The 17285-nt window shown below is 35.1% G+C and overlaps 1 protein-coding gene across 4 annotated transcripts in view; it reads left to right on the forward strand.

The window, feature by feature from the left end:
- Nucleotides 1-17285, forward strand: part of CEP350 (centrosomal protein 350) — a 107453-nt gene that overhangs the window by 25027 nt on the left and 65141 nt on the right. For all 4 annotated transcript variants that reach the window (XM_019732931.3, XM_019732838.3, XM_019733025.3 and 1 more), the window contains exons 8-13: nucleotides 2356-2469; nucleotides 5478-5591; nucleotides 8946-9092; nucleotides 10367-11025; nucleotides 11810-11931; nucleotides 15006-16075. In XM_019732931.3, the coding sequence (XP_019588490.3) occupies nucleotides 2356-2469; nucleotides 5478-5591; nucleotides 8946-9092; nucleotides 10367-11025; nucleotides 11810-11931; nucleotides 15006-16075 (2226 nt within the window). The remainder of the gene's footprint in view (nucleotides 1-2355; nucleotides 2470-5477; nucleotides 5592-8945; nucleotides 9093-10366; nucleotides 11026-11809; nucleotides 11932-15005; nucleotides 16076-17285) is intronic.

The raw sequence follows: 17285 nt of genomic DNA on the forward strand, positions 1-17285 counted from the left end.
AAAGATGAAAAGGGGGTGCCTGAAAAGGTACTCCAACCACCTGGTCCTCTTTCTGGAGGTTACTTGTGTTAGCGATTCGTGTCGCCTTCCAGAGATAATTTTTGCATATACCAGCAAACAAGAGAGAGAGGGTTTATTTTCTTTCTTTTGTTATACAGTTGTTAGCATACTAAACTCGTTCTGGACCTTGGTTTTTCATTTATGTTTTTGTGTGCTTTATTTTTTAAGGGGACATAAGAAGTGTTCTATGCTTATGCTTTAAAATTTGAAGTACTGAACATAGTGTCTGTGATTTGTTCTTGTCTTATACTTAGTTATTTGCATGTGTTTTTTCCCTGGTGTAAATGCCCTAAAGGTTACGAGCCTATATTGGTCACCCTTATTTTATTTCAGGGCTTAGTACAGTGTCTTGGACTTAAGGAAGCACACAGTAAATTTTTTATTCTATTTAATGAATTTAACTACTACGAAAAAGGTAAACAAAGAATATAAATAAAGACTGGGGGACAGAAAGACCGATGTAGATGCTGAAAGCTTCTTAAAGTTACCTTATAAAGTAAAGATGCAAATATAAGGACAGGCTCCCATAGAGACAAAGGTTTCCTAAAAAGGAGAGGAGAAAAAATAATAGGATTGATTATAGAGATGGGATGGGGGCGATGATGAAGAGAAACGTTGAGAGAGATTTGCATGGAATTGCCACGCTTTCTTATGACAAACTGTAGTTTGCAAGAACATTATGTTTATAAATTTTTTTCCTTATATAGGTATAGACATAATTGTATGCTCCGTGCCACAAACATCAGGTGAAATTACGTTTCTGTTATTGTGCCTAAGAGCTGAATAGATTATTTTCTATTAGACATGTAATTAACTTACCGGTACACTTTATCTAACACCTCTGAAGTGCTAGTACCAATTTTTGACTCGGGCTTATTCTTTATATTGATTCAGTTTTACACATTTATTGGCTACCAAGTTTTTGAGAAGTTGAGCCACCTGAAAATACAACTCTTTATACTACTCTGGATATCATCCATATTCATTATTTTATTATTTTGCAAAGCAACATTCCAAATTCATTGTATTTCTTAAAGAGTAGTGATACACTTGAAGAAATCAGAATGGCAATTCCTAGGAAATAGCACATGTGTAATGTTTGTTGAGTAATTGAGCAAGTGTGTTTTAAAGACGTATTTTTCACACGATTTTTGCCTATGTAAGCAGGAGCTTGTCCATTTGTTCAGCCATAGGCAAAATCAGGCAGATGGTAGCAATTAATGCCTGTCTTCAAAGTAAAGAAGAATAAACAGTGTAGTCTCTCTCTTCGTCTTGAGAAGGATAGTTTGAATCTCTGACATTTATAATGTACGATTAACGTTTTTTATCATTTAGTTTCTCCATTTCTAGTCTTTTTGAACAATTGTACATTGCTTTATTTCACAGAAGCTTACTTTTTCCCAATAGTGTTTATCAACACATTATGTAGTAGTTAATTATGCATTCCTCTCTTTAAAAGTTTATTAAGCTGCTCAAAGTCATTAGTTATTAGAGAAATGCAAATGAAAACCACAGTGAGATACTGTTCATACCTACTAGGGCCACTATGGTAAAAACAACAGACAATAACAAGTGTTATTGAGGATGTGGAGAAATTGGAGCCCTTCTACGTTGCTGGTGAAAATGTAAAACGGTGCAGCTACTTTAGAAAACAGTTTGGCAGTGCCTCAAAAAGTTAAATATAGAGTTACCATATGACCCAGCAATTCTATTCCTAGGTATAATACCCAGGGGAATTGCAAACATATGTCCACACAAAAACTTGTACACAGATGTTCACAGCAGCATTATTAATAATAGCCGAAAAGTAGAAATATCCCAAATGTGTATACGCTGATGAATAGATAACAAAAGTTGGTATATCCATACAATGGAATATCATTTGACAATAAAAAGGAGTAAAGCTTTGATACATGTTATACAGTGGATGAACTTTATGCTAAGACAAGAATCCAGACACAAGAGGCCACGTGTTACATATCTCTATTTATATGAAATGTCCAGAATAGGCAAATCCATAAAGATAGAAAGTAGATTAGCAGTTGCCAGTGAATGGGGGCAGTGGTGTGGAAGTGACTGCTAATGTATACACGGTTTCTTTTCAGGGTGATGAAATGCTCTGGAATTAGTGATGATAGTTGTTTAACTTTGTGAATATCCTACATACCACTGAGTTGTATACTTTAAGAGAGTGAATTTTATAGTATGTTAATTTTATCTCACTTAAAGCAGTATAACAGACAAAACTTATAAAGCAACGTTGATAAGAATGTTCTATCTTGTTGGTATACATAGGCTTCAATCCTTCAGAGACCAAGATCCGAACACCTGATGGCAAAGTGTGGCAGGAGGCTGAGTTTCAAAACATGAGTAGAGAACTGTATCGAGACTTAGCACTTCACTTTGCAGGTGAGTGTAGAGCTTTCTATGGTTTTGAGTGTTTTATCATGCATGCTGACTTACAATATTTAAACATAAAGTTGTCACCAAACTAAAGATGTTTCCCTGTTCTGTTTGGTATGCTAAAGTAGTGGTGGTTTCAGTTAGAAGGCTGTCTTAGCCTCTCGGCTCTGCTCCAGGCTTAAAATTAGCATACATAGCTGATTCAGCAGAAAAGAGGCTATTTTTAAGCGGAGGGACTGACTTTCAGAGAAAGGCCTTATACTCTGCTGATTTCAAGGAAATACAGCAGAGTCTAGTTGAAGTTCACTGCTACTTGACCTCTGAGGTCTTTAAAATGGTCAGTAATTTGGCAGGCAGCAGACAAGAAGATAATAACGTGGGCAAAATGCAGAAAGCAAAATGAACATTATAGGAAGGAAATAATATTAGAGAATTAGAAATATGAGGAACGTGAGGAACATTGGAAGAGGGAATTAGAAAGGTCCTACTCATAACGTTACTACATATTGAACACCTACTATGATTTTGGACAAGATGCTGAGTACTTAGTGTTCTGTATTTTGTACACTTGAGGAAATGGAGGCTCAAGGAGTAGTTTTCCCAAGGTTGCATAGAGGAGTTCAGAACTGAAGCCAAGATTCAAAGCCACCTCTGTCTAACTATAAATCCTGAGATTTTTCTAGTAAGTCCCCATAGAGATTCTCCTAATAAGTTCTGTGGCATTAAGTGTTCAGTCCAGTTTTCGTACTATTATTACTGGGACACTATTCAGAATTTTTTTCTCATGTGAACAGGAAATATGTAATAGTTAAGAGCAAAGATTTTGGAGTCAGCTTACAAGGGTTCAAATTCAGGCTCTGCCACGTATTAGCTATGTATACTAACCTCTCCTTGGTTTTCTCATTTATTAAGTAGGGATAATAACAATATAACTCATAGGGCAGAGTCATTATAGATTAGTGGAATGCTGTATGTCCAAGGACTCTTGAAGAGGTCTGCCTGTTATACGCTGCGTTATCTCTTGTTACGGTAGATGGACTCTGCTCTTAGCTAAGACCAACCCATCTACTTGTGTTTTAGTTTCCATTTGCTCTTGTGTACTTAGGATGTTTCTTTAGCACTCATTCCTTTCTTTTGCATCATCAAGTTTTCCCTCTCTGCAAGGTCATGCCTATCAATATACTGTGTGATACCGTGCTGCTATCTCAGCCATCATAAAAGAACCCCTCTTTCAGCCTCTTCAGCTACTGGCCTGTTTTATTTCCTCTTTACAGCAGAACTTCAGAAACTTGCCTTATAGTCATTGTCTCCAATTTTTCTCCTCCCTTTTACTCTTGAATCCTTTCTATTAGGTTTTTGCTCCTACTTCTCTGTGGACTGCTGTTATCAAGATCATCGATGACTTCCATTTTGCTAAATCCAGTGTTAATTTGTCATCTAACTTGATCTCTCAGCAACACTGGACATGATTGACCATTTGTTCCTTTAAACTCGTCACTTGACATCTAAGATACCATCAGTGTTTGGTTTTCATCTAAGTCTAGCTGCTCCTTTTCAGTTTTTTCCCTAATCGACTCCCTGATCGCTGAACATTGACATGCCCAGTTCTCAGTACTTAGATCTCCCTCCCTCCCTCCCTCCTTCCTTCCTTTCCTTCCTTCCTTTCTCTTTTTACTTATCTACATACAAACTACGCAAGCTCATCTAGTCTCAGGGCTTTAAATACTCATTGCCAGTGATTCCCAAATTTATGTCTCTGCTCCAACCTTCTCTAAACTCAAACTTCTCTAAACCCAGCTGCTAATTCCACATCTCCCTTTGAATGTATAATAGATTTCTCAAGCTTAATATATCCCAAATGAAGCCAACTAACTAAATGGGGTCACTGTACACCCCTTAAACCTACTCCTTTGGTAGCTTCTCCATCTCAGATAATCCTGTCCTACTTGTTCAGGCCCCAATCTCAGGCTCCTTGGCCCTCCTATTTTTCTCATACCTTGTATGTAATACTGTGATATTTTAGTATAATATAACCACTTAGCCCACCTCTGGCACTACCACCTACGTCCAAACCACCATCAGTCTCTTGTCTGGATTACGGCAGTAGCCTTTTAACTGGTGTCTGCTTCTGCCCTTCTTGGAATGAGTCTCTTCTCCTTACAGCTGCTAGAGCAAGCTTGTTAAAATTTAATTGAGATTATATCACTCCTTCGCTCAAAGTCTTCCAGGAACTTCCCATCTCATTCTTGAGTAAAACCTGAAGTTCTTACAATGACCTATAAAGCGCTGTGTGATCTGGTCTTCAGTTATGTCTTTGACCCTGGTTCTTACTCTTCTCTTTCTCCATTTCATGCACACGGGCCTCCTGCCATTTCTTAAACACTAGGTTTGCTCTTGCCTTGCGGCCTTCAACTCATACTTATTTCCACTTTGCCCAGAATGTGGAGCTCTATATGTATAGATTAAAGTACATTTATTCGTATCTAATTGAGGCTAATTTTCAAATTTCTATATATAGTCAGTATATTCCCCTAGATTGAAATTTAAAAAGTTAGCGAGTAGTAATTTATATGTGAAATACCTTGAAATTTTTCACTAGCATAACCATAAAAGGGCCTAATTAGGAATATTAAGTATTTTGTGGAGCTTTATCTTAGAAGTTCATGAATATCGCAGTTAAGTAGAAATTTTTAAATGGAATTGGAGTCTGAGAAAATGCTCACCTCTGCGATTCTGTAGATGCCACAGAGCCTGGCTTGGAAAACATTACTGTTGCAGCTTCTTCCAGTTTGTGAAAATGAGCTCAATTTTTCAAGGGTTTCCTGGGGGAGAAAAAGAAGAAAAAAAAAGTAGACTTGACATTGGTAGCTAATGGGTCATAGAAATAGCCTCAGTGAAGGGTTCTTTCTCCCTACTTGACTCGTACACTTTATACTCATTTTTCATACTGGGGGTAGGGTGAGGGGTGAGTAGATATCTTTGTAATATTTACTATAAATGTTTCTGCTTTTCAGATGATATCTCTATGAAAGAGAAACCTGCTGAGAAAAGTAAAGAGAAGAAAGTGGTCAAGCCAGTACGAAAAGTCCAAAAGGTAGCACAGTTGTCAAGTCCAGAATGCAAAACAGGTCAGTTTTCTTAATATCATGTGCATCCTAAAGTTACGTATTCCTGAACTAGCATCTACGTGGAAATAAATGTTTATTAACCAGATGTTCTCATTGGCACATAAAAAAATTCCATACATTTTGTGTATCAGTATTTTGTGTACATGTGTTTTATTGAGGTATAATTGACATAGCATAAGCTATTCATATTTAGAATGCATAGTTTGATCGGTTTTCATATGTGTGTATACCCATGCAACCGTATGTCCACCACGATACTGTACACATCTGTCACCTCCACCAAAGTTTTTTCTATCATTTTAAGTAGAAATTAACCAGATTAAAGGTAAGGATTTTTATGTAGTAAACTTTTATATACAAAAGGATTGCTTTATGATTGTCAGTAAGTCTCTTTACTTATTCTTAATAAGAGAATAAAGGTTGCTCAAGGAAAGAATGGCAGCCTATGCCAGTGGCGGTCAGGCTGGACCCTGAATAGACCAAGACTGGGAATCCGTGGTGATCCACATTTCAGGCTCAATCCAGGTTGCCCGGATTTAAAACATAGCTTTGTTCTTTTGGCAGATGAGTTAATTTTAGTGTCCTTTGGTTTCCCCATATGTAAAAGGGGAAAGAAGTAGTACTTCTCCCGTGGTTGTTGTGAGAACTAAAATAGGTAATACCTAAACGCACCTAATATAGTACCTGGCATCTGGTAAGCACTCAAATTGTTAGGAATGATTGCGTTAATAATAACTATTTCTGGCTGTACTGAAAATGGCTATTTAGTATGTCATAGTCATGTCAGTAATTTGGGCCAAGAGAGAGCGGAGAAAGTTGGGAACTTGGCCCTTTCAGTTTGGAGACATTCTGACTCAATCATTCACACATTCATTTATCATGCATATATTTTTGAGCACTTGCCATATGTGAGGCATTGTGTGATACTAAGCTTAGGAATACAGTGGCATATAGCCCCTGCTTCCCTGGAGCTTACAGTCTTGTCAGGAAAATAGTAGATACATACTTAGAATAAAGGATGATGAATGTATGATAGGGGATGTCCAGAGTCTTATGGGAACAGAGAGCAGGAGTGATGGAGCACTGCTTTTTGACCAGGCACTTGTTTTTCTGGTCATAGACTAATCAGTAGAATGGCAAATAATATATTTTGTAACTCCCATTGTTAACTCTCAGTGTCATAAGAGAAGAGAAGGACTTTGACTATGTACAAATAAATGCAATTTTATAGGAGTATGATTATCTGAATGTAAACTAAATTAATTCTTAACCTTTAAAAAGTGTGTTACTTTTCTTGTGGTACTCTATAATACTATTGTCGGGTATAGTTCCAAATGAAGCACTGGGACCTCTCTTAACTTATGAACACTAATCTTGGATTGTGTTTTGTCGAGTTTCGTGGTAGGCTAATTTCCATGTGTACACTGTGGCAGTGACCAAGACAGAGAGTCATTAGATGCGCAAAAGCTGTATTAATAGTTTGTCTGTAGTGAAAGTGCTCTTCTTCTACCAATGACTGCGTGAGACTATTCCAGAAAGCCAGAATTGAGACATAACCGCCGAGCATATTAAGAAGCCAACATTTATAAATAACTACCTAGTATGCTCATGGTTGCTTGCCTTTGATTCAGAAAATTAAGCTGAAATTGAAGAAAAGCCCATTCTCTCATTTTGCTTAAGAACATGAAGTTTCTTATAAATAGATTGAGCAGTAGACTTAAAACCTTTTAAATATTTTAGACTGTTTGAGGGTAATGACAAGGTGCAAAAATATTTCTTTTCTAAATTAAACAACACACATTTATAATTCATGTGTCTGTATAATAGATGTTTTCATTAAAACTACTTACATTTAAACTTTAAAAGCCCCTTTTAAAGAAACTAAATAGAGTAGAATGTCTTTTATGATAAATACAATAAAATAGCATCACAGAAGACTTGAAAAATAGAAGAAAAAAGTATTAGTACTATTTTGTGTACTTCCTTAAAACAGTTTTAAAATCATAATAGTATGTGATTGTAATCATTGTATACATGAAATTTTATCTTTTTCTCCTAGCATCGTTCCACAAGAACATTTCTTTCTGTTATTTCTTATAGAAATGGTAATTTGAAACAGCTGCACAGTACTCCATCTAGTAGAAACATGGTTTAATTAACCATTCACCATCCTTCAATATTTAGGTTACTTCTGATGTTATAAAAAAAGATACAGTGAACATTTTCACTATTTTTTTCTTTCTTTGGAATTATTCCTATTAAATACAATTCTGTTACTTGGATTATTTGAGCAAGGTGAATGAGCACTTTTGGGGTTCCTGACACTTTTGTTTTTGAAAAAGAAACTATACTCACTTAATATTTCAACAAGCAAGTAGAATACTTTTGTAGTAATTTTACCAGCCTTGGCTGTGAATGTAAAAACATATTTTTCTAATTTAATTAGGTTTAAAGTACTACTCATTATTTTCGTTTTCATTCCATTTCTTATATAACTTTGTATTTAAATACTTACCTATTTATTTCATGTTTATTTTTTATGGTTTCTATTAAATAGTCTTATGTCATTCCTTTTTTTTTAAGTTACTGTCTATTTTTGAGATGATGGTCTAATTTTAATTTTTTTACAACCTGAAAATAGTAAATGAAAAGATTTTCTCCTGGTAAGCAGCTGTATTTATTGGAATATTCTTTTTATGAACTTTTATAATTAGGGCAATTGAAAATTTCGATGATGTTTGTTTTTTGAATGTCATTGTTTTATGCATAGAAAAGTATTGTGTAGTTTTGGTATATATCTGTAAAATATAATGTGAAATTCCCTGTAATACCATCCCCTCCAAAAGTAATCACTGTTAGCAGTTTGTTATATGTTATATATTTCTTCAGGTTTTTTTCCTGTGCTTAGATTGTTATTTGTTTGTTTAGCAGACATATAATTTACTATGTGCCAAATATTGTGATAGTATTGGTAAACCAAACATTTATTATAGTTAAGACATATTTTTGTTTTGTGCCAAAATTGTTGGATTCCGTGCCCTAGTTGTTGAGGTTTCAGTTATCATTGTTAACATTTGGTACTTACCCTTCAGTTTTCACTTATTTGAGGTATTTGAGTAAATCAAGATTTAAACAAATTATTCATTGATTTTGGGGACTTAGGGTTAAAAATAAAAGTAGATTGTAAACCTTTTGACTTTGGCATAAGATAAGCATCAGGTTATTAGAAAACCTGTATGATTGAATATATATACTTCTTAGAGCTAAAATTTAACTTTTAAATTCAATCCAGTGTGTTTGTATGTGTGTATGTTTGTGTGTATATATATATGTATATATGTATGTGTATTTTAGGTGGTAGTCGTCTGATAAGTACATCATCTTGGCGAGATGGACAAAAATTAGTAAAGAAGATTCTGGGACCTGCACCCAAAATGGATCAAAAAGAAAGAAGAACAGCATCAAGTGACAGAAGTGGAAGAGAAAGAACTGCTAAATCTGGTAAGTAATCAAATTATTAAATTATCTCAATAATTAAAATTGAGAAAAACAATGAAAAGTTGCTTGTGTAAGTACTTAGAGAGGGTGCAAATACTCTTTGAGAATGCTTTATGACTTTGCTTTATAACTGAATGTAGCTTAAAAAAGAAAACACGTTCTATTGAGTTTGTCTATGGGTAATTTCTATACAAAGGTGTTACGGTGATCTTTATTAAGAATTCTGTTTATGTTATATTAATTACGTTTCGCTGTCATTGTGAATAGCAAAGCATCACTTAATCAAATATTATTAGGACTTTGAGGAACCATAAGAGAATCAAGCCCAGTCTGTCTCATCCCTATATACACAAACACAGGCACACATCTACAAGGTTGACTTTTTTTATTTGGCTGATTAGAAATCAGGCCCTGAGAGAGAATTGATTTTCTCAAGGGTATACAGTCAGTGGGTGGCACAATTTGATCGAGAATCCACAACTCTTAAGTTTGACCCTCAATTCCATTGCTTTCTCTTTTTGAAATATCTTGAATGCTATTTGAAATAACTAGTTACTTTTTTATGAACACTAACTTTGGGAAATGAAATATAAATACCCACAGGCCAGCTTTCCTTTTCAGCAGCAAAATTTGCCTTAATTAATTTGAACTTCTGGAATGGATTCAGTATGAAATGCAATTGCAACTATAATCTGGTATACAGAATTCAGTACATAATTGGTATTTTCTCCATTTTCATTTAGCTTGCGTATAAACTCATGTGCGTTCTCAGTGTTAAATTAAACCATATCAACAATTATCTAGGTGATAAAGTGATTGTTTTTCTGTATATTTAATTTTTTCTGTCATTCATTGGAGAGTGTGGCCGCTTAACACTGTTGGTTTTTTAATCAACTGTTTGGGGGTTTTACGGAGGGAGAGAAATAGTAACATTAAATATACACATGAGAGAGAAATAGTAATTCTCTATTAATAGTTAAATATTCACATCAACAATAAGATCAATAAGATATTTATTTCAGAAATATTAAAAGATGCATTTTTTCCAAAAGCCAGGGAAGCATAGTGTTTCAAAATATTGAAATTCTGCTCTTACTGCTAAAAAAAAAAAAAAAAGATGTTTTTCTTTCCTTATATAATATTCTTCAGAAGACCATATATGATATTTGAATTAGAGTTTAAGGTAAAGCGAAATGCCCTAATTTTCTTCTTAGTGCAGTAAATCTTAGGAATGAATGTAGAATTTTAATAGCTCGCTAACAGTTCATCCTTTGCAGGCAGTCACATTGGAAGAGCAGAATCTGATCCCAGGTTGGATGTTTCACATAGACATCTTCTGCAAAACTCAGAACGTTCCAGAAGTAGAGCTCGGTCTGAAAATAATATAAAGAAATTAGTTCCACCTCTTCCAGATAATAAACAGGAGGAAAATACTGCCTTAAATAAGGATTTTTTACCTATTGAAATTCGTGGAATTCTTGATGACCTACAGCTGGATTCTGCAGCTCAGGCTACAAGGCAAGAGACAGGAGAATTACAGAATCAGAAGTCATCAGCGCCAGTCCAGGCTCCTCGGAGTCACAGCCCAATCAAAAGAAAACCTGACAAAATAACAGCTAACGAAGAGCCTCCTGTCATTTCTAAAAAACGCCACTATGACACAGATGAGGTACGACAGTACATTGTTAGGCAGCAGGAGGAAAGGAAGAGGAAGCAAAATGAAGAGAAGAAGGCTCAAAAGGAGGCCACTGAGCAGAAGAACAAACGGTTACAGGAGCTCTACCGGAAACAGAAAGAAGCCTTTACTAAAGTAAAAAATGTGCCTCCTGCTGAACCATCAGCAACTAGGCGGCTGCAGGAAACTTACTCCAAATTGCTACTAGAAAAGACCTTGCTTGAGGAGCCAACTCAGCAGCATGTTATGCAGGAAGCACAGGTAATAGTCGCAGAAATGCGAAGGGAAGTCATTTATAGTTAGGAACAGTTGATTTGCTATACTATTGAAAAATTACCAACCATTCCTAATATTCAGATGTACACTCAGACAGTATTTGAAATGATGATGGCCTTCCATGAAATTTATTGTATATGAAGAGTAATTTGATAAATATGATTGCAAATCAGTGCTCGGCGTTTCCTAGAGTGATTGTTACTGATCTCTGTGCATGTCATCACTGCTGTTAGTTACAGAGCCTCACCTGGTTGTCATTGTGTTATTGAGCAAATAAAGTTAGTTTATAAGGAAAAGTCTAGTTTTGTGATCTGTGCTGAAGTTAGAGAATATCCTAGATTAGTGTGATAATTTTATCAGTATAAGGAATGTTTTTAAGAATAATAGTAACATTAAGTATGTACCATGTGTCACATACTGTTTTAAAGGTTGTACAGGCTTAAGCTTCAGTAAATTTTCACAGCCCCGAGAAGGTGTAGGTCCTGCTAGTGTTTCTATTTATCAGGTGAAAAACAGGATTAGAAAGAGTATTCCTCCAAATTATGCAGTTAGTATTAGGCGCCCTTGTTGGATTTCAGGTATCATTTTGTTGTTAATTGTAATGGCTGTTTTTAAGATGAACTCAATTTGTATTGATTTTATTTGAGAGAAAAAGCCCCCACATTTCATGGTCTTTGTAAAGTTGAAATGATTTAATATTTGTCTCATGCACCCCCTGAGTGTATCTTTGTGATGGGAATCAGATGAATTTGATGTCCTTTTCTCCTAGACCAGACCAGGGTATCAGCCATCTGGAGAATCTGATAAAGAAAACAAAGTGCAGGAACGTCCCCCAAGTGCTTCTTCCAGCAGTGACATGTCTCTGTCAGAACCTCCACAGCCTCTTGCAAGGTAAAAAGGGGAGAATGGAAGATGATGAAGGTTCTTTCTTTCCAAGAAATTTAGTATAGTGGTCTATGTTCAATTAATTTTGTTGACTGACCTTCTTCTGTGTGAGCAAGAGGTTTATTTAGAAAGTGGTTCATTTCTTCGGATAGATATTTAAAACATCTATACTTACTGCATCCCCTATTCTATCGTTCAACTATTATCTGTCCTTTAATATCCAGTGGAGATGTCCGTCCCTCCTGGGGCTCACCTGCAGTTGGAAGCACTCTTGCTCTGAACTAAACACAAAATAAAAGTTTGTCGGATGAATGAATCACAGTGAAATTAAGTATTTGTGGTGAATAATTTTCAAAAGGCATTTTTGTATCGTTATTCAAAATTTCATCATATGCCTCACACCAATTTATCCATCTTATCTCCCTTCAAAAGCTATATTTAGATAAGCATGTGAACACATGAACAAGGACGAGGAAGGGATTTAATTTGATTTCAGATTGATGATTGAAGGCTCTTTCACCTTGAATTTTCTTTTTTTTTTTTTTTCTGGAATATATTGTTTGCAATAAATTTTAAAAACCTGTTTGTGCATGGAAGTTAAGGTGATTTTGAGATGACATGATTATAAATTATACTTTAAAATAATCATTTGGGGAAGAGAAATATTTTAAAACTCTTCTTTGAGAATGCACAAATGAAAAGCAAATCACTTTCCAATTTTGGGTTAATATCCATGAGTCCCCACCTCCCGCTGGAGAATAGTAACACTGATAAAAATAACTCAAATTTATTGAGTACTTGTTAGGTTCCAGGCACTGATTTGAGTACTTTGCATGTATTACCTTATTTAATTCTTGTTATTTCCATTTTACTGAAGAGATAATTGAGGCCTAGAATTTAATTAACTTTCTCAAACATCAAAACATTAGTGGTAGAGTTGGATTTGAACTTGAGAGTCTGATTCTAGAAGCCAGTGCTTTTAACCACTGCAACCCAATAAATGAAATGTTTCATAATGCTTTGTATAAGTTGTCAGTACATTTCAAATTTTAAGCATAAATAAATTTAAATTTTTTTTAAATTTACTTCGTTTAGGTAGGTGTACTTTCCAGTTCATCTCAGTCTCAAGCTATTATTGTCAGACATTCCCTGCTGGCTTCATGTCTTCAGTTTCTACCTTTTCCTGAGTTTCCTTCTGGCTCACAGCAATTTACCTCATATTAAAAACAAACCAAACATAAACAAATCTATTAGTAGATTTTCTTTATTACCTTGCACAAATTCCTCTCCTTTCTTTTAATATCAAATTCTTTGACTTGTATTTAACCTGTTGCCTCCACTTTCTTGTTCTACCAGTTCCTTAGCTTCTCCATTCCTGTTAATAGTTTTACCATGTTTCAGTTCCTTTATGCTTAAAAGGTGTGGCATTTCTTTTCCTTGCCCTTCGTGTCCCATTATCCTTCACTAGCTACCTGGAAAAGCTCTGAATTACTTAATCTGACCTTGAAGACCTTGAAGATCTAGCTCAAACGTCACTTTCCTCGGCTAGCAGAGTTCATTGTTCCCTGTCTACACCCTATTGAACTTTATATATCTTTGTATTAATGCTAATGACATTGTTTGTTAACTGCTTGTTAGCCCCTCATCCCTGCTAGAATTTAAGAAACTAAAGAGTAAGGATTAAGTCTTAACTGAATTAAGCCTTTCCATTTTTGTTTCCCCTGTTCCTCTACCATCAACATTGTACCTGCCGTTAAATTGGCATTCTAAATAGTTGATGAACTTAAAGATTTTGGATTTTTACTCAGCAGTATCTTTTATATTTATACCTTCCTTTGCATTCCCATTACTACCAGCTTAGTTTGGGCCCTAATAATCACACTTTGCATTTGTAAAAGTCTATATTCTATGGCATAAAATATATGCACTAGTCTTCCTTTCTGCATTCCATTTTTATGGTAGCTCTTCAATAAGAAGACTGCTACAGCATAACCTCCAACCAAACCTTGCATGACACGCTTTTCCATTCCCTTATCACCCTGGTTACCCTCCAGCTGATTGTTTTGAACTTAATTGGTAGTACTTCACATTTATCCATACTGGTTTGGTCTAAGGTTGCAGCCTGTCCAAATAACTTTGAATCATAATTTGATAATTTGTAGGGTTAGCCTCCCAGCTTTCTATCATCTGCAAATTTGATAAACGTATCTTTATGTCATCATCCAAAAATAATGGACAAGACCAAGGGCAAAACCTCACATTATTTTTTCCTAAGGATCTTCTTAATTGTATATGAGTACATCAGCCTATAATGTTTCTGTAGTATTCCTTAATATATAGGGTTCCATAGTCTGAAACAGGTGATTTATATAATGTTGTCTAGGACATCTTTACTCTGTTTCTAGACTTTACTGACACCCTACCCTGTGTTGTATATCTATGACTGGTACAGTTTCGCATTGGTACTCATTGTTTGATATTCATTAAGTTTTTTAAGAACTAGATTGTAATAATCTCCTTATTTCTTTAGTATGTATGATGTTAAAGATAAATGTTTGACATTTATTAAATATTTGTTGATTAGAATAATGTATATCTTGCCTTAATTAATATTTAGCAATCTTAAGCATTTCTCTTTTATATAACATTATTTTTAAAGGGAAAGGTAGAGCCAATGTTGTAAAGAATTTTGTCCACAGTTTTAAAGGTTATAATATCTTCTCTTCAATTGGTAGCTTAAAATGTATGATGTCTTAGATGCAGAAAGCATTTTGCAAACCATATGTATGATAAGATTCCATTTTTGTTAAAGTAACAATACCAAAACACAACATACATGTAGAAAAATGTTTGGAAAGATATAATTCTAAATGAAATATGAATAGTGCCTCTTTCTCATTGTTTGGCTATGTGTGATATTTATCTTTTTTATCCTCTTGGCCTGTCTTTTTTTTTCTTCTTTTTTTCCAGTGAATATACATTATTCTTATAATCAGGAAAAAAAAATGCAAAATTTAAAAAAATGGTAGCTTAATTATGAGTTGCTGTGTTAACTAATATATTGTCACTTTCATTTGCAGGAGGGATTTGATGGAACCTACATGGATACAGCCTGACAGATTGAGCCCACGAGTCCACCATTCTCAACCACAGCCTCTTGTGGGAACAGCTGGAAATTTACTCTCCCATCTCTTGAATCTGGAGCATGTAGGAATTTTGCATAAAGATTTTGAATCTATTTTACCAACCAGGAAGAATCATAAAGTGGCATCAGGGCCATTAACTTTTACACCTCAACCATATGTGACCTCACCAGCTGCTCATCCAGATGCCTTGTTAAAACCTAGTGCCAGCCAATATAAGAGTAAACTGGATCGTATTGAAGCCTTGAAAGCGACAGCTGCTTCTTTATCCAGCCGGATTGAAAGTGAAGCCAAGAAATTAGCTGGGGCTAACATTAATTATGGGTCAGTGTGGAACACTGAGTATGATATGCAGCCAACACCCCCACAAGACGGACCTTGGACTAAGGCTCTAAGTCCACCTGTGAAAGAGGATGTTGAAGATGTTTTCTCTGCCCGAATTCAAAAGATGCTGGGAACCTGTGTATCTCATGCAACTTTTGATGAGGAGCTTCCTGGGGTAGGCAATCTTAGTGAATTTAAAAAGCTTCCTGAGATGATAAGACCTCATAGTGCCATATCAAGCCTCAGAATGAGATCCCCTGGTCCCAAACCGGAAGGGCTGCTGGCACAGTTGTGTAAGAGGCACACTGACTCTTCTAGTTCTGATCTGCAAGCTTGTTCTCAAGATAAAGCCAAAATGTCCCTTGGTTCCAGCACAGATTCAGTCAGTGAGGGGCCTCTTCTTAGTGAAGGGAGTCTCTCTGAAGAAGAGGGAGAACAAGATGGACGGTCCCCTTTGAAGGTAGCAGAAATCTTAAAAGAAAAGGAATTTTGCGCCGGAGAAAGAAATGCTTATGAACCCATCAAAGAATTTCAGAAGGAAGCTGAAAAATTCTTGCCACTTTTTGGGCACATAGGTGGTACACAGAGCAAAGGACCATGGGAAGAATTGGCAAAAGGAAGTCCACATAGTGTCATTAATATTTTTACAAAATCGTATCAGTTATATGGAAAAGGCGAGAAAAGTAAGTAAGCCTTGTAACATTTGTATGTTATCTTTAGAAAATTATTTCATAATTCTGTACAAGATTTTATTAAATACAGATGGTCATTGTTTATTATGAGGATAATGGAAACATTGTCTAAATCTAAATTATCTGCAAGCTTCAACTAGAGTATTGTCATTTAATCTTTAAATTTTTATTTTTTAGTCATAAAACTATAGTTGATTGGTAGTTATAGAAATTTTGGTCTAATTTAGAGAAATTCATAGATATGATGATCAGGATTGGTATGTGTCAAGCGGATACTAGGTTTTCTCTGACCACAGTAATGCATTTAGATAGGAAGTAAGCATATTTCTTACTACCATGACTTGTGAATCATTGGGAATGCAGTGGTCAAGAATGGAGAGAGGCAACTATAGTAACATTTCTAATATGGAAACAACTCTATTACTGTTTGTCAAAACTAATTTTCAGTACAGACTTTGAACAGTAATGTAGCTATATATTCGGTTCCTGAAACAATAACTTCTAAAGATCTCTTTCTTATCCCTGAGATCCTGCCACACAACTTTCCTTTTCTATGATGGTCTCAATTCCTTCAAGTCCCTTTCTCTGTTCTTCCTGCCATAAGTGGATGCTACCCATCTCACGCAAAAATAACCTTAGAATTTCCAGGTTGGAGAGTGAGGCTGAGCCTTAAGTCACCTGTTTTTTAAATTTCCATTTCCATTACTGTGTTTTTTTAAAATTTCCATTCTACATAGTGAATAACTTATTTGACAAAGGTGTTGATTTAATCTCTTCATTTTATGCTTAATTGGTATCACATTGCCTTTCCCAGAATTTACTTTTAGCTCCTTTTTATGATCTTAGGCAGATTTATATAAGCTGTTGATCTCTTTTGATTTTAAAATTCTCTTCTATAGATTTTAAAGTTCTTTGGATTTTAAAGCTCTTTTGATGAAAGCAAAGTGCATTTAAATCAACAACCTCATTCTTTTCATAAGAAAATTGGGTTTGTTCTTAAATCCTTCTATTAGATTTTCATTAAGATTTTATAGTTACACTGAAATATTTAGAGTTGAAATGATATGTTATCTGGGATTTGCTTCAAAATAATCTATAAGGGGAATGAAAGATGAGAATAAGAAGATTTAATTGAAAGTAGATTGAACATGTATTGATAATTGTTGAAGCTCGATGACGGATACATTGGTTTCATTATGCT

The sequence above is a fragment of the Rhinolophus sinicus genome, chromosome 11 (genome assembly GCF_057876585.1).
Source record: "Rhinolophus sinicus isolate RSI-liver-muscle chromosome 11, RSI-T2T, whole genome shotgun sequence".
Taxonomy (NCBI): Eukaryota; Metazoa; Chordata; class Mammalia; order Chiroptera; family Rhinolophidae; genus Rhinolophus; species Rhinolophus sinicus.